Source organism: Loxodonta africana, chromosome 8, assembly GCF_030014295.1.
Source record: "Loxodonta africana isolate mLoxAfr1 chromosome 8, mLoxAfr1.hap2, whole genome shotgun sequence".
Lineage (NCBI taxonomy): Eukaryota > Metazoa > Chordata > Mammalia > Proboscidea > Elephantidae > Loxodonta > Loxodonta africana.
In genome coordinates, this window is record NC_087349.1 from 25943737 (window position 1) to 25964208 (window position 20472).

General features: G+C 39.2%; 1 protein-coding gene across 1 annotated transcript in view; it reads left to right on the forward strand.

Annotated features, from left to right (window-relative positions):
• The window catches only part of IQUB (IQ motif and ubiquitin domain containing), a 75968-nt gene that overhangs the window by 21504 nt on the left and 33992 nt on the right, over positions 1–20472 (forward strand). Inside the window, exon 7 of the mRNA XM_023544591.2 lies at positions 11954–12129. Within this exon, the coding sequence (XP_023400359.2) occupies positions 11954–12129 (176 nt within the window). The remainder of the gene's footprint in view (positions 1–11953; positions 12130–20472) is intronic.

Genomic DNA, 20472 nt, shown 5'->3' on the forward strand with positions numbered 1-20472 from the left:
GGCCAGTTGTTTGAATCCATCAGATGCTTCTTGGAAACCTTATGAGGCAGTTCTCCTCTGTCCTGCAGGGTCTCCATGAGTCAGAATTGACGCTATGGCAATGGATTTTGCTGCTGAATCTTCCTGTTTATGAACATGATATATGTTTCCATTTATTTACAATTTTTTTCAATGTCTTTCAATTAAGTTTTATAATTTTCTCTAAAAAGGACTTCCATGTATTTTATTAGATTTATTCTTAGGTAAATGATATATTAAAAAAAAAATTTCTGTTTATGGCTGATTTTAGAAGTGCAGTAAATTTTGAAAATTGCAATTTTTTTTCCCAGAGAACCTATTGGTCTCTTTTTATTTGTAATAACTTGTATATTCTCTGTGTTTTTATGTAGATAATGATATCACTTATGAATAATGACAAATTTCTTATTCCTCTTATTGCTTTCCTTGTCTTACTGAGTTGTTGCTATGTAATGTTGAGTGGTGCTCGTGACAGTGTACATCATGTCTCGGTTTGTATTGCAAGGAGAATGATTCTAAGCTTTCATCATTAAGAATATTTATGATACGTTTTTTGGAACATTTATGTTGTGGTTTGGGTGAAATTTTACTGAGCATGGTAGTTTCCCACTCAACAATTTATACACATTTTATTTCATGACATTAGTTGCAATCTCCTCAGTGTGACAGCACTCTTAACTACTTCCTCCCTGAGTTCCTCGTTTCCAGTCGCTCATGTTTTATGCCCATTCCTGCTTTGTGAACTTTATTTCTGGGCGTTTACTTCCCCTTTGGTATGATATTGTTCATTGTGCTGAGGAGCATGTTCCTCACAGGTGTTGTTGTTCACTTTATAGGCCTGTCTTTTGCTTGGCTGAAAGGTGATCTCTGGGAGTGCGTTCAGTTCCAGGTTTGAAGGGTAGCTAAGGGCCTTAGTCTTGGGGGTTCCACCAGTGTCTACCAGACCAGTAAGTCCAGTCTTTTTTATGAATTCGAATTGTTCTACATTTTTCTCCTGCACTGTCCAGGACCTTCTACTGTGATCTAGCTCAGAGCAGTGGCAGCTGGGCACCATCTAATTCTTCTCGTCTTAGGCCAGCAGAGGCTGTGGTTCATGTGGTGTTTTAGTCTTTTGGGCTAACTGTTTCCTTGAGACTTTGATTTTTCTTCACTCTTCTTTGCTCCAGATGAGAAGAGACCAATATTGGTATCCTAGATGGCTGCTTGCAAACTTTTAAGATCCCAGTTGCTTCTTACCAAAGTAGGATGTAAAACATTGTCTTTATGGACTGATCTAGGTGTCCCCTGAGAATATGGTCCTAAACCCTCAGGCCCAGTGACTCAGTCCCTTGAAGTGTTTGATTATGGCTAAGAAGTTTTCATAACTGTGCACCCTGCGTGCTCTACTCTGTACATGGATATATATGTAGAATTATCCTCTGCCATACCTATATATGGTCTTGGGTATACTCCCATATACCATCCCACACCTGTTCAGCTTACACATCTGCCTGTGTATCCACTCGTGAATTATTGTTTGTTATCACTGTTATGGCAAGATTGTGTATGTAATAGAATTTACCATTGTTGCCTTTTACTCTTGCATGCCTCCTGGTATCTTCCTTTGCCTTGGTCATTGTCTTAGGCTGGGTTCTCTAGAGAAGCAAAACCAGTAAAGCATATAAATATATACCTATAGAGATTTATATCAAGGAAACAGCTCACACGATTGTAGAGGCTGGAATGCCCCAAGTCTGTGGATCAGGATAGAGACCTCTCCCAATTTGTGCAGCCGCAGAAGCTGGCGAAGCCAAGATCAGCAGGTCGGAGAGCAGGGCTCCCGCTCACAGGCTGTGAAGGTTGACGAATTCCAAAACTGGCAGGCAAGACTGCAAGGTTTCTCCTGATTCACGTTGTTCCATGGGCTGGCGAACCCAACATCAGCAGGTCGGGGAGCAGGACTCTTGCGCACAGGCTGTAAAGATCGACAAATCCCAAGATGTGACAGGTAAGCTGCTAGCTCACGTCCCAAGAACCGGAGGTCAGACAACAAGAAACAGCTGCTGAATCCAGAACAAGTCAAAAACCTTGGCAAGTGAGCAGGAAAGAAGTAGGTGGTGGAGGGTGGAGAGATGAAGGCTGAGGAGGCAGTGAGCCACCACAGGACCCACCCCCGCTGGTACCGCTCAGCAGATTCCATCATGGGGGTGATCACATATCACATTTCAACAGGAAAATGATCACAACATTATACAACTGCCAAAACACTGAGAATCATGGTCCAGCCAAACTGACATACAGTCTTAACTATCACAGTCATGTGGTGACATCCCCCTTATTGTGTATTGGTTTTCCCTACACCTAAGTTAATATGTGTCTACTGTCTAGTGATTCCTCTCCTCCTGCTCCCATCCCTGGTAAACATCGAAGAATGTTTCTTTCTGTGTGTAAACCATTTCTTGACTTTTTATAATAGTAACCTCATACGATGTTTGTCCTTTTGTGATTTACTTATTTCACTCAGCATAATGTCCTCCCGGTTCATCCACGTTGTGAAGTGTTTCACCAATTCATTGTTATTCTTTAACGTTGCATAGTATTCCATCCTGTGTATGCACCACAGTTTATCTATTCATCTATTGATGAGCACTTAGGTTGTTTCCATCTTTTTGCTATTGTGAATAATGCTGCAATGAACATGGGTGTCTTAGTTATCTAGGGCTGCTATAACAGAAATACCACGAAGTAGATTGGCTTCAACAAAATTTTATTCTGTCACAGTGTGGTAGGCTAGAAGTTCAAATTCAGGATGCCAGCTCCAGGGGAAGGCTTTCTCCCTCTGTTGGCTCTGAATTGATGACAAGGTCCTTGTCATCAATCTTCCTGTGGTCTAGGAGCTTCTTTGTGCAGGAACCTCGGGTCCAAAGGATGTGCTCTGCCTCTGGCTTTCTTGGTGGTATGAGCTCCCCTGTTCTCTGCTTGCTTCACTTTCCTCGTATCTCTTGTAAGGTAAAAGATGATGCAGGCCACACCTCAGGGAAATCCCCTTTACATTTTACCAGGGGTGTGACCTGAGTAAGGGTGTTATATCCCACCCTAATCCTCTTTAACATAATCTAATCTTGCCTCATTAACCCCAGGCAGAGATTAGGATTTACAACACATAGGAAAATTACATCAATCACAAAATGGAGGACATCCACACAATACTGGGAATCATGGCCTAACCAAATTGACACATATTTTTGGGGGCACACAATTCAGCCCATGACAGTGGGTTTTCATATATCTATTCGTGTCATGGCTCTTATTTCTCTAGGGTATATACCTAGTAGTGGGATTGCTGGATCATATGGTATTTCTATTTCTAACTTTTTAAGGAAGCGCCATACCATTTTCCACGTACCATTTATTACCACCAGCAGTATATAAGAGTTCCAGTCTTCTCATATGCTTACCAGCATTTATTATTTTCTGTTTTTTGGATCAGTGCCATTATTGCTGAGATGAGGTGATATTGTTGTTTTGATTTGCATTTGTCTAATGGTTAATGATCACAAGCATCTCTTCATGTGTTTGTTGACTGCCTGAATGTCTTCTTTGGTGAAGTGTCGGTTCATGTCCTTTCCCATTTTTTAAGTGGATTATTTGTCTTTTTATTGAGGTGTTGAACTTTTCTATAAATTTTAGAGATTAGTCCCTTATCAGATATGTTGTTACCAAATCTTTTTTTCCAAATCTGTAGGTTCTCTTTTTACTCTTTTGGAGAAGTCTTTTGATGCACATAAGTTTTTAATTTTTAAGAGGTCCCGGTCATCTAGTTTATCTTCTACTGTTTGTGCACTTTTAATTGTTTCCTATTCTATTTATGCCATAAACTAGGGCCCTTAAGCTTGCCCCTGTGTTTTCTTCCGTGAACTTTATAGTTTTAGGTTTTACGTTTAGGTCTTTGATCTATCTTGAGTTAATTTTTGTGTATGGTGTGAGGTACGGATCCTGTTTCATTTTTCTGCAAATGGACATCCAGTTTGCCAGCACTATTTGTTAAAGAGACTGTCTCTTTCCCATTTAATGGATTTTGGCCTTTTGTTGAAGATCAGCTGTCCATAGATGGATGGATTTACTTCTGGGTTCTCAGTACTGTTCCAGTGGTCTGTGTGCCTGTTTTTGATCCAGCACCAGGCTGTTTGGCTACCATGGCTGTATGGTAGGTTCTGAGATCAGGAAGTGTGAGGCCTCTTACTTTGTTCTTCTTTTTCAGTAGTGCTTTGCTTATTTGGGGCCTCTTCCTTTCCATATAAAGTTGATTAGTTTTTCTGTCTTATTAAAGAATGTTGATGGAATCTGGACTGGGATTGCATTATATTTGTAGATTGCTTTGGGTATTATTGACATTTTCACAGTGGTAAGTCTTCCTATCCATAAGCATAGTATGTTTTTCCATTTTGTGTATGTCTCTTGGTTTCTTGCTGTAGTGTTTTATAGTTTTCTTTGTATAAGTCTTTTATATCCTGGTTAGGTTTATTCCTAAGTAAATTATCTTTTGGGAGGCTATTTTAAATGGTACTGTTTTCCTTTTCAGAGTTCTCTTAGTGTAGAGGAATCCGACTGATTTTGTATGTTAATTTTACACCTTTGCTGAATCCTTCTATTAGTTCCAGTCACTTTCTTGTGGAATGTCTGGAATTTTCTGTGTATAGGATCATACCGTCTGCAAATAGGGATAGTTTTACTTCTTCCTTACCAATTTAGATGCCTTTTATTTCCCTTTCTTGGTTGATTGCTCTGGCTAGGACTTCCAGTACAATGTTGATTAAGAATGGTAAAAAACAGCATCCTTGTCTTGTTCCCATTCTCAAGGGGAATGCTTTCAGTCTCTCTCCATTGAGAATATTGCTGGCTGTTGGTTTTCTATATATGCTCTTAATTATGTTGAGGAATTTCTCTTTTATTCCTATTTTACTGAAAGCTTTTTTTTTTTTTTTAAAGTGTCTGCTTTGATTCAGTGCCTCACACATCTGCTCTAACCTGGTGTAACCATCACTGTTCCACTTCATAGCAAAACTCTTCATTCCTGTGCTGTGTTCAACGACAACAAAAACACCACTATGCCATTTCATATAAGGGATTTTGGTGTCCACGGGGGGCCTGGAACCAGTTTCCCACAGATACTGAGGGATGACTATATTTCTGAATGTGGTTTTCTCACATTTTATTTACTATTTGACAACTATATTTCTAAGTGAGATTGGCCTGCAGTTTTTCTTTCTCCTAGTGATTTTGTCTGATTTTGATGTCAGAGTTAAATTAGCCTCATAGAATGAGTTGGGGACTGGTTCTCTCCTTTTCTTTTTTCTGGAAGAGTATATAAGGTATATGAATCATCTGAACAATACTTTTCTTTATTATCTTTATTTTTTCTCTTTGTTGATATCATCTGATTTGTGACTGTTTGGTAGACTTAACCTATAAAACTTTCTGGACCTGGTGTTTTAGCTTTTAACTAGTAATTCAATAAATTTAATATTTATGGACTCTGCACACCACATTCTTCTCTGTATCTGTGTCTCCTTCTGCCTGTCTCTTATAAGGACACTTGTGATGGCACTTATGGCCCACCTGGATAATCGCCTTATCAGAAATCTCTAATTTAATCACATCTTTTTTTTTTTTTTTAATTTAATCACATCTTTTGGTGTGTAAGTTAATATCCACAGCTTCTGGGGATTAGGAAGTAGATATACCTTTAGGGGGCTATTTTTCTGTCTTCCACAGTATCTTTAATTTTTCTCAGCAATACTCTGTAGTTTTCAGTATACAGTCCTTTTGCAACTTTTGTCAGATTTATTCCTCAGTATTTCATATTTTTACGGTATCTTAAATGGTATTGTTTACAAATTTTTCATTTCTGATTGCTGTGAACATATAGAAATTTAGTCGATTTTTGTATATTGATTTTGTATCTTGCAGCCTTACTCAGCTCATTAGTTCTGGTACTTATTTGGCAGATTCCATTGGATTTTCTACATAGAGGATCATGTTGTCTGTGAACAAGCATAGTTTTACTTGGTTCTTTATATTCTGGATGCCTTTTACTTCTTTTTCTTGCCTTGTCGAACTGGTTAGAACCTTCAGTATAATGTTAAATAGCAGTGGTAAGACTCTATATTCTTGTCATGTTCCTAATAGCAGGGTAAAAACTTTCCAGCTTCTTGCATTTGTTTTTTGACCTGTGGGGTTTTCCTTACTTTCCTATGAGCTCAGCTCTGCTTTTAGAAAAGTGTTACGTTTTCAAACTGTTTAGTGATGGGAACTTTTTTTCAAGATATAAATAGAAGTTTCTGTTCTACTGTTTAGTGATAGAGCTACTGCTGGTCATTGATTTTCCACTGTGTTTCATATTATCCTGTCCAAAACAAACAAACAAACATCTAGAAAGGACTTTGGATAAATCCTGCACAGACAGAAATAAGGGGATACGTTCTACAGTGACATCTTTTATTGTGAAAGACTATATACATGTGTATATGTCAGGTGAGCTCCTAGTTAGCTCCTGTCTGCTGAAGTCTGTTGAACTGGTAAGTTGTAGCTGTATTGGTACTTCTGCTCTTAATGATGTACTTTACTCTCTGTAGCACTGAATAGAGCACGTGGAAGTAGTGGTTTAAAAAGGGACTAAATACAGGCACAACTTATCATTTTGCCAGATTGGAAAAATTGTTCTCTGGTATGCTAATATCTTCTATTAAGATTAAGAGCAGGCACCATTAGTTACAGCATATGGCTTAAGACAAAAATATCATTATAGGCATAACCTACTAATCTGTTGATTGATGATAGGATTTAGCAGCAAAAAGCCCGTAAATAACTTCACAGAGTCTCAGATGTCGGATTCCAGAGAGTATGTGTTCTGATCAGGGTTCACTGTTGCTCTAAGATAGAATTTATGCCGTCAGCCTTTGCAGTTGGCCCTGTAATACCTTAGTTGTCCTTAGACAGGAATGACCCAGAGGAACTTTCCAGCTTACTTTACCAACCTTGTAATAACACTTGATCAAGCTGAACACAATAAATTATACATAAACTTGTTATTTGCATACAACTAAGGCTCTTCAAAACATTCTAAGGCCTACTGCAATTTCTGGGAGTCCTGGTAGAACGTAATGCTTGTACTTATTGCTGACTTTCCACATTCTCCGAGTATAATACAGTAGTAGGAGAATATAAAAAAATCCCCTGCCTTCGAATTGGTTCTGACTCATAGTGACACTATAGGACAGAGTAGAACTGCCTCGTAGAGTTTCCAAAGAGTGCCTGGTGGATTCAAACTGCCAACCCTTTGGTTAGCAGCTGTAGCACTTAACCACTATGCCACAAGGGTTTCCAGGAGAGTATAGAGCTAATTAAATGATAGAATATATGTATAAATACTTAGTATGGTATCTTACATATAGTAAGTTCTCAATATAGTAGATGTTAATTGGAAAATGGCTCATTTATTTTTATTGAGTCTCTTTAGACTTGAAGTTACCTTTATCGTTTTGCTTATATAGTAAATATTAAGCCCACTTACTCTATATAAGTTAATTGTGGTAAAGACTAGGCGCCTCGGTAGGAAAAATAAGTCGCATTCACAGTGATTGTAGTACAAGGTGGAATGTGGTAACTGCTTTAGGGAGATAAAGTGTTAAGCATTCATCACAGTGGGATATGACTTCCACTCCATGGTGTTGAGAAGTTGTTAGATAAAGCTTCAGAGGGTGTGTAGGATTTTTTATTTGATTTCGAGGTCTTCCTAAAGGTGACCTCTCAAATCAGGGCCCCAGTGCATATCACTGTGGTGGAAAGCCTTATTATCACTGTTGGTGATCTAGATCTCTGTGTCCAAATACACTACATCTGAATCTATCGTCCCTTTCAGTCTCAGATGATGGCTGAGCCCTACTATCACCAGAGTTATTTATCAAAAATACAAATCTGACTTAGAACCTTTCAGTAGTTTTCTTCACCTATATACCTGAGTTCATGGCTCTCATGAAAGGAGGTGGCCTCCTTACACCTCCGTAGATTCACCTTTCAAGAGTCTTTACTCTGAGCTGCTTATGTTACTTCTTAAATTTGTCACTCATGTTGTGTCCTTCACCTTTAATGCCCTTCATTATCTGGATGACTCATCTTAGACCAGCATAGGGATCTTCTTCAGGAAACCTGTCCGGACAGTGTGGCTTGAGCTTATAGCCTCTTCTCCTTATCCCATAGTTCTCTGTACACATGATTCTCTTAGATGTTTGCTTTTGTACCTATGGCACCTGATAGGCCCTTGTTTATTATGTCTAGTAAATATTTGTTGAATTAATTTCTAATCTTTTGCCTTGCTTTGACTTGTGTTAACTTTGTTTTCTGACTCTTCTAGCTTCTGTGGACACTTGGGCCCAGTTCATCAACATGTCTGGCCCTGCGTTTTTGCTCTGAGCCTTGATTGGGTTTTTCCATTCAGACTTCCTGTCTGCGACAAACATTTAAAAATTCAGATTCATAGAAGCTTCCAGTTTGTGTGCCATTTTGGATATTCTGCCATCTCTTACTTGGAAATTAAGATTTTAGATCTCAGAAATTTTAGAATGAATATGGACTTTAAATACTGTTCCTGTCTTTTCATTTTACAGATCATGTACTCCAGACCCTAGACATTAGATGATTTTTCCAAAGAGAGGGGTTAAGAAAACAAAATGAATTTATTCATTCAAATGAACCAATTCCTTTAATATATTATGTTTAAAAATATTGGTGGTTATTGGTATCTCAATTTTTTTTTTTTTTTTTTTTAATATCAGCCCTAGGAAACATACATTTTATCAAAGGTAGAGGAATCTCTTATTTTTCTCGTGTAATGCCTTCTGTGTATAGCTCTGGAAACTGTCAGATCAGATATAAAATCAACTTTGTCCAGCTGCTTCTGTAACCTGTGTTTTTCTGCTCCTTATCAGTAGTTGGGGAAACCCTGGTGGTGTAGTGGTTAAGTACTGTGGCTGCTAACCAAGAGGTCGGCAGTTCATATCCACTAGGCGCCTTTTGGAAACTATGGGGCAGTTCTACTCTGTCCTATAGGGTCACTGTGAGCTGGAATCGACTCGACAGCAGTGGGTTTTTTTTTTTTTTTTTTGGTTTATTAGTAGTTGAGGCATGGTATTTTTCTGCTGCCATGTTCTGTTCCTTACTATAAATTTACAGGGAGGTTGTTCATCTAGTAGAGAATCTTGTTGGAATTAAAGTCCATTATTTTCATCCCTAATTGGCTTGGTTGGGTTGTTTCCCTTTTAAAAGTCTTACTAATAATCTAAGCAAAATGTGAAATCTAAATCTAACCATTTTCCAGAAAAAGAACTTGAAGAACTTAATAGATTGATTATATGTATACTTCACATATATGGATATGAATGCATTTGAATATACACTTATATGTGTATGTATATCTCCCCACTCACTCAGAATTTCAGTATTAATCTAGAGGAGTAGTAAACTGCCCTTTGGGGCTGCCAGAATGTTTTAAATAATATCCTAGTGCCCTAAATTTATTACAGGTACTAAAAGTTTTTAATGTAAAACTGGGAAGTGAAATAGGCTTGCTAACTATCATCCAAATTTTATTTGCTTTTTGGGAACATCCACATAATCCCATAAGGTAAATATTCTGTTATTATTTATGCCAATAAGCAATTTTTCTCTTCATCTCTATACTGCCTTGTGGTGTATAGATTGTGATGGTTAAGGTTGTGTGTCACCTTGGCTGTGCCATGATTCCCAGTGGTTTGGCAGTTATGTAATGCTGTAATTTGGCAGTTATGTGATGATATAGTTATTCTTTGTTTTGTAATATAATCACCTCGCTGATATGATCTAATGTGATTAGCCAGTCAGTTGTACGGGGAGTTTCCTTGGGGGGTGTGGCCTGCATTCAATATATATGGTCATTCTGGCAAAACTCACTGGCTTTTGTTCAATCTGGATCCTGCATCTGCCCCATCATCATCTGACCTCCAGTTCTTGGGACTTGAGCCAGCAGCCTACTGTATTGCCTGCCAGTCTTGGGATTCTTTGGCCTCTGTAGTCTGTGAGCCAGCAGCCTGCTCTCTGACCTGCTGATCTTGGACTCATCAGCCCTATAGCTGTGCGAGTCAGGAGAAGCCTCCAGTCTGATGCCTGACCCATGGACTCGGGACTTGCCAGCCTCTACAACTGTGTGCTTTATCCTTGAGATAAAGCTCTCTCTCTCTATATATATATGCTTCACTGGTTTTGCCTTTCTAGAGAACCTAGCCTAAGACAGGATTTTATCATTTTTTAAAAGTTCTTTTGGTTGGTGAAATTACTTTTAAATGATAAACTCATCAATCACAGATTTCCTGAACTTGCATAGCATAATTTAGCTCTTGAATGTCCAAGCCTTTTGCTGAATATAATTTAGCTTTTAAATTTACAAATTTTCTTGCTGGGCAGACCGAGCTGTACAGTACCTGAATAATGTATTCCTGGTAATGGGCAGAATGGATTCTTATGAAGACACGCCTGGCAAGTCCTTGACCTGATCAGGATGATTTTAAATTAAAATTTGAGAGGAGGAAGAAACACTCTGATAAAACTATGAAGCTTGGTATCATGAAAAGCAGTGGTTATAACAGAAGAGGGCCAGAAACAAAACTTATGGCTTCAGATATTTATCTTCCAATGCAGAGACTGATTGATGCTAAAGTAAACCTAAAATTTTAGTAAAAGAAGGCAAATATAATTTCTAATTATATGAACTATATGTAACTGTAATGTATTTTGAAGTATCCCTGCAACTTGATGAGAAAGTAATTGTATCTGGATTATAACAGTGGAAGAGCATATTTTATTAAATCGAATCATATCTAATTTAAGAAACAGGAAAGTAATCCTATGTCAAGAAGAGATCTCCCCAAAGGAAGTCTTTAAACCTAATGGTGAAAAGTATTGGGGTTTTGAGTGAAGGTGAATGGAAAGAGAAGCAGAAATTCTGCCCTTGTGGAAGGATTCTACAATCTACCCAACTGAGAAGAAGTATGAATACACTCAATCCTTCAAGAAACAACCACATCTTTCTTATTTTTGTACGCACCATAAAAAAATACCCAGTTGCCATCTTGTCAGCTCCGATTCATGGTGACCCCATGTGTGTCAGAGTAGAGCTGTGCTCCACAGGGTTTTCAGTGGCTGATTTTTTTGAAAGTAGAGCTCCAGGCCTTTCTTTCAAGCATGGACTTGAACCATCAACCTTTTGGCTAGCAGCCAAGGGTGTTAACCATTTGTACCACCTTTACAAATACTTGACCCCTGTGAAAGTTGAAAGAGGGAAGAAAAGAGAACTGGGCACAGCTCTGAGAAAGTCTTGGCCAGTCCAGTAGGCAGCTGTGGTGCAACGATTGACTACAAGGCTCCATTGTTGGGCAGACACAACCATGCCCTAATTCTCCACAGCTCTCAATCATTGATTGGGAGTTTGCTAAGGTGATTGTGGCCGCCACTCCAACACAACAGTGGATCTGAAGTGCTGCAGCTGGTTCTTTCTTGGAGGGAGGTCTGAGCAGTGCATGTTCACGGCTGCCACAAAACCCAAGCCATATTTTTTTTTCTCAGGCTCTGATTCTTCCGGTGGTAATTTCCTGGGGAAATGAACATGCTTACTTGGGACATCATTTACTTTTGGCTTCTTTTGTTTCACTCTACATTCATTGCTTTAAGTCTCTCAGCTTCCCTTTTTTTTTTTTTTCATAAATCAGATGTACAATGACTGATTCCATTTATGTGTAATATTGTTCAAAATTTTACAAAAATAAAATATTCCTTGTCAGAATGGGGTGGCAAAGAAAGAAAATAAAATGCTCTGTAAAGATGTGGGAATTTAAAAACTCAAGAATCTTTCCTGGTATTCCTCTAGTCTGGCGTCAAGAAGAACAAGCGCGCATTAACCAGTTTCTCACCGGAGCTGAGAGGAAAGCGGCTTTGTGTGAACTTCTGGAAAAAGAGACCCAGATAATTGCTTCCATTGGAAGACACAGGTACATCGCAAACCAGGAGAACCAGGAAGCATCAGTACAAGCGTTTTTGGATAAGGTCAGTGAAATAACAATTATTTAAATATGATTGTATCCTGTGTTTGAAAATGGATTTTGTTCGATATTGAAGAATAATGAACTAAAGAAGAGATTTACATTTTAAGAATGTACATGAATTTTGTTTAGCATTTTCATGACGAATTTCTTTAAATTCTACGTTTTTCATCTCCTTTCCTCTGATATAGCTTTAGATTTTAAGTACAGTATAGAATAAAGATTGACAGGGCACGTAGAGCTGACATGTTCTTAACTAAAAGAATTCAACCATAAAAGAAAAATGGAGACACCTTCCTTTTGACTCTGTTCACGTAGATTTAGGCTGGCTCCAGAGGTTGTATAATTAGTGAACCCCATGAAAATGCAGAGTATTTTAAGTCACGAAACCTCTGGGTCTGTGGTACCCAGATAGTAAGTAACTTGGGGGAAATAGCTACAAACTAGTGCTTTTGCCTTCATTCATCAGGTCACTGACTGACGGGAAATTTCTGAACAAAAGAGTCTGTGATTCTTGAAAACTGTGAAAACATACAATTAAGGGAAAAACTAAAGTAATTACCCTTTTGTGGTGGAAACTGCCTGTTTGATATTGAAGAGCCTGTTTCCATAGTGACCGATTTCCTTTTATAGACCTGCTCTTTCCAAACAATTAAAAGCCAGTCCAGCCAAAAGAGGAAAAAGGATGCATTTCTCCAAGATATTAGCCTGTACAGCTTCTAGTTCTGTGATTCTTATTACCTGAAAATGTTTGTTCTGAAAAACCATATATTTTGATGCTATCAGTGCCCTCCTCTCATCTTATTTATACTCTTGCCTACTCAATACCAGTTTTTTCAGTGGCTTTAACTACTACCTTCATCCTGGAACTCTCCAGGCCAGACCTTCCTTAGGAGCTTCCATATCACACATCCAGTTGCCTACTCCTTTTGCTCTTTAGATGTCACAAAGAGTGCACCTCAAGTTGGCGTGTCAACTCCTAAGCCATCATCATTCATCATTTTTTGTTTCTCCTCACCCCAAACAGATCCTGTTCTATAGCACTCACATAACCTGTATCTCTAAATGGTTCATCATCTACTCACTCGCTCCAGACAAAAACCTGGATGTCATCCTTGACTTCTCCATCCAGCCACCGACGTGTTTGTTCTGTTACTTTACTATCTCATCAATTCTTTACTTCTTTTTTTCTAAACCCATGTCATGGATCGAATTATGTCCCCCCAAAAATATATATCAACTTGGTTAGGCCGTGATTCCCAGTATTGTGTGGTTGTCCTCCATTTTGTGATTGTGATTTTACGTTGAGAGGATTAGGGTGGGATTGTAACACCACCCTTACTCGTGTCTCCTCCCTGATCCAAGGTAAAGGGAGTTTCCCTGGGGTGTGGCCTGAACCACCTTTTATTTCTCAAGAGGTAGAAGGAAAGGGAAGCAAGCAGAGAGTTGGGGACCTCATACCACCAAGAAAGCAGCACCAGGAGCAGAGTCCGTTCTTTGGGCCCGGGGTCCCTATGCCTTAGAAGCTCCTTGACCATGGGAAGGTTGAGGACAAGGACCTTTCTCCAGAGCCAATAGACAGAGAAAGCCTTCCCCTGGAGCCGACGCCCTGAATTTGGACTTGGCACTTACTAGACCATGAGAAAATAAATTTCTCTTTGTTAAAGCCATCCACTTGTTGTATTTTTGTTATGGCAGCACTAGATGACCAAGACAACCCACTATCGCTGCCTATAGGGAAACACTCTGCCATGGGGCTCTAGCAACCTTGCATGTATCCAAATAGGCCATGTAGGCAAATGCTTGAACTGCAGCTAATCTGAGTGTTGGCAGAATATCTTGTAATGCTCCCAGAACATGAGAGGATGGAGGCCTCTGAGGAGCTTCTATGGGACAGCTCCTCTCTCTTGCCTTTATCTCCTCTGGGAGGCTGTTATGGGACAGGCTTTGCCTTGTCTTATCTTTTGTGTGTGAGCTTGACACTGACTTAATTGAGTCTGAATTTCTTACTCATTTGGTGTTTTCAAATTGGGCTCTCAGCCTCCAGTCTCACTTCTCAATTCCCTCTCCATCATCCATACTGCTGCCAGAGTGGCCTCACTGAACACTACCCCTCCCACCACCCTCCGGGAGACAAGGCTTTTCATGACTGATTCTCTGTACATGTTACCTGTCTCATTGTTGTCTCACTGTCATCTCTCCTGGCACACTACATTCACACTGCTCCAGCCACACTCAACCACTTACCCGTCCTTAGAGAGACCATGTGCTCTCAACGCTTTTGCACCTGATGCTCCCTGTACGTGGAATACTCTTTCCTCCCTTTCTCAGTAGGCAGTTACTCAGCTTCAAAACAAGCTCAGGTGGCCCTTCTTCCAGAAATGACCTCCCGATCCTCCTACCTTTGCCTGTACGACGTGCTCCTATGAGATCCTGTCTCGGCTTTGTCTGTGTGTGCAGTGGCCAGTTTTTGGTCTGTTTACGTGTCTGAATCCTTCCTAGATTCTGAGCTTCTTAAGACAGGAGCTATCTTTTATCTGTGCATCCTCAGATCTTACCACAGTGCTTACCACAGAGTATCAATAAATGCCTAGAGAGGAAGGCACGGATGGTAAATCACAGACAGGAGTATGGTTGTGTAACTTTATATACTAGGTGTCATCAAGAAGTGGTGTATGTAGATTTTACATAATGTAGAAATTTTGTTCACAGGAATTCCTGTGAGGAAGCAAGACCTGTTTTTGTTTTTTGAAAATACTTTGGTAAGTGTTTGGACTAGAATTTGACACCCTGAAAGATCCTGAGTATGGGAAGAATTGCCGTGTGCCAGGAAGATGGAGGATTTTGAGTTGCCCTGTAGAGAAAGAGACAGTTGGAAGGCAGTGGGGGTGCAGTGCAGTGCCTTCTCCAGTTAGACTGTGGTTGTTGTCGGGTGCTGCGAAGTCGATGTTGACTCATAAGGACTCCATGTGGCTCAGCAGAACTGCCCCATAGGGTTTTCTAGGCTTTAATCTTTATGAGAGCAGATTGCCGTGTCATTCTCCCACAGAGCTGCTGGATGGGTTCCAGCTGCCAATCTTTTGGTTAGCAACTGAGCGCTTAACTGTTGTGCAACCAGGGCTTCTTTACATTTATAAATAAGTGAAACAGAAGTGCAAGAGGATTTTTTTTTTTTTTTTTGGAGGGGGAGAAGGAGCCAGAGAAATGAGCTGGTCTTTGTGTTCAATCTGATGCAGGGCAGCATGCAAAGATGCAGGACCAGGAGGCTGAGGAAGGGTGGAAAAGTCAGCCACAGAACATGTGGAAATCAAAGGGAAGGCTCTTTGTGGCTCACAGGCTTTGGAATTGGTGTTTTAAGTCCTGGGTTATCCAGCTGACAAGCTAGTTAATCTTATGTCCGCAGGGTAAGATTCAGAGGAGATGGACATGTTGGCAGCTGCCAAGGGTTTTATCTCAGCTTTGAACAAAGGGTTGTTCTAGGGCAGGAAAAACCAACCATGGGGTGAAACAACTACACTTGAGGTCGTTCCCCAGTCCATTAGTCCATTACATGGCCTAACCAGTCCAGTCTTTAAAAAAAAATACTGACTTTTAGCCTGCTTCTAACGAGTTACAGCAAATGGTAAAATCTGTTATTACTCTAATAAATCGTTTTTAATCCTTCTTGTATACTAAGCACACATGATGCCACCCTAAGCATCATAAAAAACAAGATAGCGTTTATAGTTGATGTTCTGTCGTAAATACTTATACAATGGCTGTTCTTTACGTCCCACCCCCACGCTATGCATTATCTCTAATATTCAGGAGGGTTAGTTAAATGTGTTCACATCATTTAATTTGACTGTAGTAACTTATTATTCTACAAATTTTTTCTTTTGCTAAGAAAAAATAATAATTTATCCCTGAAGGTGGACAAGGTCAGGTATTTTTCAATTGTCAAAACTACCAGACTCCTAGCACAGATATTAAGAGCCACATTAAATGGTATAACCTACAGATGTGTAAAGAGAAATATTTGCTTTCTCATAATTGTGGAATAACTTTAGAGAGTAAAATTTTATGTTTTGTCTTTATTTTAATTTCATTGAGTCCAAATACTATTGCATGTATTGAGACAATTTTTGGTTTTTTATCTTCTTACATTGAACATAGTAATGAATACGATTTAAATCAGTCTAATCAAGGCATTGAGCAGATCAGTTACTGTGGATTCTATACTAAGCTCTCATTCTTAGTACAAGGGTTTATCTACAGATGTTTTTTGAAGCATTAGTTAGATAATTTGTAATTTTGGCACAGCAAGAAGCATTGCCTTCCATAGGTCGTCAAATGCTAAAAACTTACAGGCTGACAAAGGCGAAGACTTCAGGTCAAGACGTTTGGATGACAGATCCTTGGCCAGTTTCTAGTGGACCTTGGATGCTCTTGACCCCAACTGCATAAAGACACCATTTGAATCTCTGTAGGGAGTTTTCCCCAGATTCAAGGCCATTTATTTATTTATTTTTTAATTTTTATTAAGCTTCAAGTGAACATTTACCATTCCAATCAGTCTGTCACATGTAGGTTTACATACATCTTACTCCCTTCTCCCACTTGCTCTCCCCCTATTGAGTCAGCCCTTACAGTCTCTCGTTTCGTGCCAATTTTACCATCTTCCCTCTCTCTCTATCTTCCCATCCCCCCTCCAGTCAAGAGTTGCCAACACACTCTCCTGTGTCCACCTGATTTAATTAGCTCACTCTTCATCAGTATCTCTCTCCCCGACACTGACCAGTCCTTTTCATGCCTGATGATTTGTCTTCGGGGATGGTTCCTGTCCTGTGCCATCAGAAGTTCTGGGGAGCATTGTCTCTGGGATTCCTCTAGTCGCAATCATACCATTAGGTGTGGTCTTTTAATGAGAATTTGGGGTCTGTATCCCATTGGTCTCCTGCTCCCTCAGGAGTTGTCTGTTGTGCTCCCTGACAGGGCAGACATCGATTGTGGCTGGGCACCAACTAGTTCTTCTGGTCTCAGGATAATGTAGGTCTCTGGTTCAAGTGGCCCTTTCTGTCTCTTGGGTTCTTAGTTGTCGTGTGACCTTGGTGTTCTTCCTTTGCCTTTGCTCCCGGTGGGTTGAGACCAATTAATGTATTTTAGATGGCCGCTTGTTGGCATTTAGGACCCCAGGCACCACAATTCAAAGTGGGATGCAGAGTGTTTTCATAATAGAATTGTTTTGCCCATTGATTTAGAAGTCCCCTCAAACCAAGTTCCCCAGACCCCAGCCCCTGCTTCGCTGACCTTTGAAGCTTTCATTTTATCTCGGAAACCTCTTTACTTTTAATCCAGTCCAATTAGGCTGACCTTCCTTGTTTTGAGTGTTGTCTTTCCCTTCACCCAAAGCAGTTCCCATCTACAGATTGATCAAAAAAAGCCCTCTCCCTCCCTCCCTTCCTCCCCGCTTTGTAACCACATAAGTATGTGTTCTTCTCCGTTTTTTCTATTTCTCAAGATCTTATAATAGTGGTCTTATACAATATTTGTCCTTTTGCCTCTGACTCATTTCGCTCAGCATAATGCCTTCCAGATTCCTCCATGTTATGAAATGTTTCAGAGATTCGTCACTGTTCTTTATCGATGCGTAGTATTCCATTGTGTGAATATACCACAATTTATTTACCCATTCGTCCGTTGACGGACATCTTGGTTGCTTCCAGCTTTTTGCTATTGTAAACAGAGCTGCAATAAACATGGGTGTGCATATATCTGTTTGTGTGAAGGCTCTTGTATTTTTAGGGTATATTCCGAGGAGTGGGATTTCTGGGTTGTATGATAGTTCTATTTCTAACTGTTTAAGATAACGCCAGATGGATTTCCAAAGTGGTTGTACTATTTTACAATCCCACCAGCAGTGTATGAGAGTTCCAATCTCTCCGCAGCCTCTCCAACATTTATGATTTTGTGTTTTTTGGATTAATGCCAGCCTTGCTGGTGTGAGATGGAATCTCATCGTAGTTTTAATTTGCATTTCTCTAATGGCTAATGATCGAGAGCATTTTCTCATGTATCTGTTGGCTGCCTGAATATCTTCTTTAGTGAAATGTGTGTTCATATCCTTTGCCCACTTCTTGATTGGGTTGTTTGTCTTTTTGTGGTTGAGTTTTGACAGAGTCTTGTAGATTTTAGAGATCAGGCGCTGGTCTGAGATGTCATAGCTGAATATTCTTTCCCAGTCTGTAGGTGGTCTTTTTACTCTTTTGGTGAAGTCTTTAGATGAGCATAGGTGTTTGATTTTTAGGAGCTCCCAGTTATCTGGTTTCTCTTCATCATTTTTGGTAATGTTTTGTATTCTGTTTATGCCCTGTATTAGGGATCCTAGGGTAGATCCTATTTTTTCTTCCATGATTTTTATCGTTTTAGTCTTTATGTTTAGGTCTTTGATCCACTTGGAGTTAGTTTTTGTGCATGGTGTGAGGTATGGGTCCTGTTTCATTCTTTTGCAGATGGATATCCAGGTATGCCAGCACCATTTGTTAAAAAGACTATTATTTCCCCAATTGACTGACACTGGTCCTTTGTCAAATATCAGCTGCTCATACATGGATGGATTTATATGTGGATTCTCAATTCTGTTCCATTGGTCTATGTGCCTGTTGTTGTACCAGTACCAGGCTGTTTTGACTACTGTAGCTATATAATAGGTTCTGAAATCAGGTAGGGTGAGGCCTCCCACTTTCTTCTTCTTTTTCAGTAATGTTTTGCTTATCCGGGGGTTCTTTCCTTTCCATATGAAATTAGTGATTTGTTTCTCTATCCTCTTAAAGTATGACATTGGTATTTGGATTGGAAGTGCGTTATATGTATAGATGGCTTTTGGTAGAATAGACATTTTTACTATGTTAAGTCTTCCTATCCATGAGCAAGGTATGTTTTTCCACTTAAGTATGTCCTTTTGAATTTCTTGTAGCAGAGTTTTATAGTTTTCTTTGTATAGGTCTTTTACATCCTTGGTAAGATTTATTCCTAAGTATTTTATCTTCTTGGGGGCTACTGTGAATGGTATTGATTTGGTTATTTCCTCTTCGGTGTTCTTTTTGTTGATGTAGAGGAATCCAAGTGATTTTTGTATGTTTATTTTATATCCTGAGACTCTTCCAAACTCTTCTATTAGTTTCAGTAGTTTTCTGGAGGATTTCTTAGGGTTTTCCATGTATACGATCATGTCATCTGCAAATAGTGATAGCTTTACTTCCTCCTTACCAATCTGGATACCCTTTATTTCTTTGTCTAGCCTAATTGCCCTGGCTAGGACTTCAAGCACGATGTTGAATAAGAGCGGTGATAAAGGGCATCCTTGTCTGGTTCCCGTTCTCAAGGGAAATGCTTTCAGGTTCTCTCCATTTAGAGTGATATTGGCCGTTGGCTTTGCATATATGCCCTTTATTATGTTGAGGAATTTTCCTTCAATTCCTATTTTGGTAAGAGTTTTTATCATAAATGGGTGTTGAACTTTGTCAAATGCCTTTTCTGCATCTATTGATAAGATCATGTGGTTTTTATCTTTTGTTTTATTTATGTGATGGATTACATTAATGGTTTTTCTGATATTAAACCAGCCTTGCATACCTGGTATAAATCCCACTTGATCAGGGTGTATTATTTTTTTGATGTGTTGTTGAATTCTATTGGCTAGAATTTTGTTGAGGATTTTTGCATCTATGTTCATGAGGGATATAGGTCTAAAATTTTCTTTTTTTGTAATGTCTTTACCTGGTTTTGGTATCAGGGAGATGGTAGCTTCATAGAATGAGTTGGGTAGTATTCCGTCTTTTTCTATGCTTTGAAATACCTTCAATAGTAATGGTGTTAAGTCTTCTCTGAAGGTTTGGTAGAACTCTGCAGTGAAGCCATCTGGGCCAGGACTTTTTTTTGTTGGGAGTTTTTTGATTACCGTTTCAATCTCTTTTTTTGTTATGGGTCTATTTAGTTGTTCTACTTCTGAATGTGTTAGTTTAGGTAAGTAGTATTGTTCCAAGAATTTATCCATTTCTTCTAGGTTTTCAAATTTGTTAGAGTACAATTTTATGTAGTAATCTGATATGATTCTTTTGATTTCATTTGGTTCTGTTGTGATGTGGTCCTTCTCGTTTCTTATTCGGGTTATTTGTTTCCTTTCCTGTTTTTCTTTAGTCAGTCTAGCCAATGGTTTATCAATTTTGTTAATTTTTTCAAAGAACCAGCTTTTGGCTTTGTTAATTCTTTCAATTGTTTTTCTGTTCTCTAATTCATTTAGTTCAGCTCTAATTTTTATTATTTGTTTTCTTCGGGTGCCTGATGGATTCTTTTGTTGCTCAGTTTC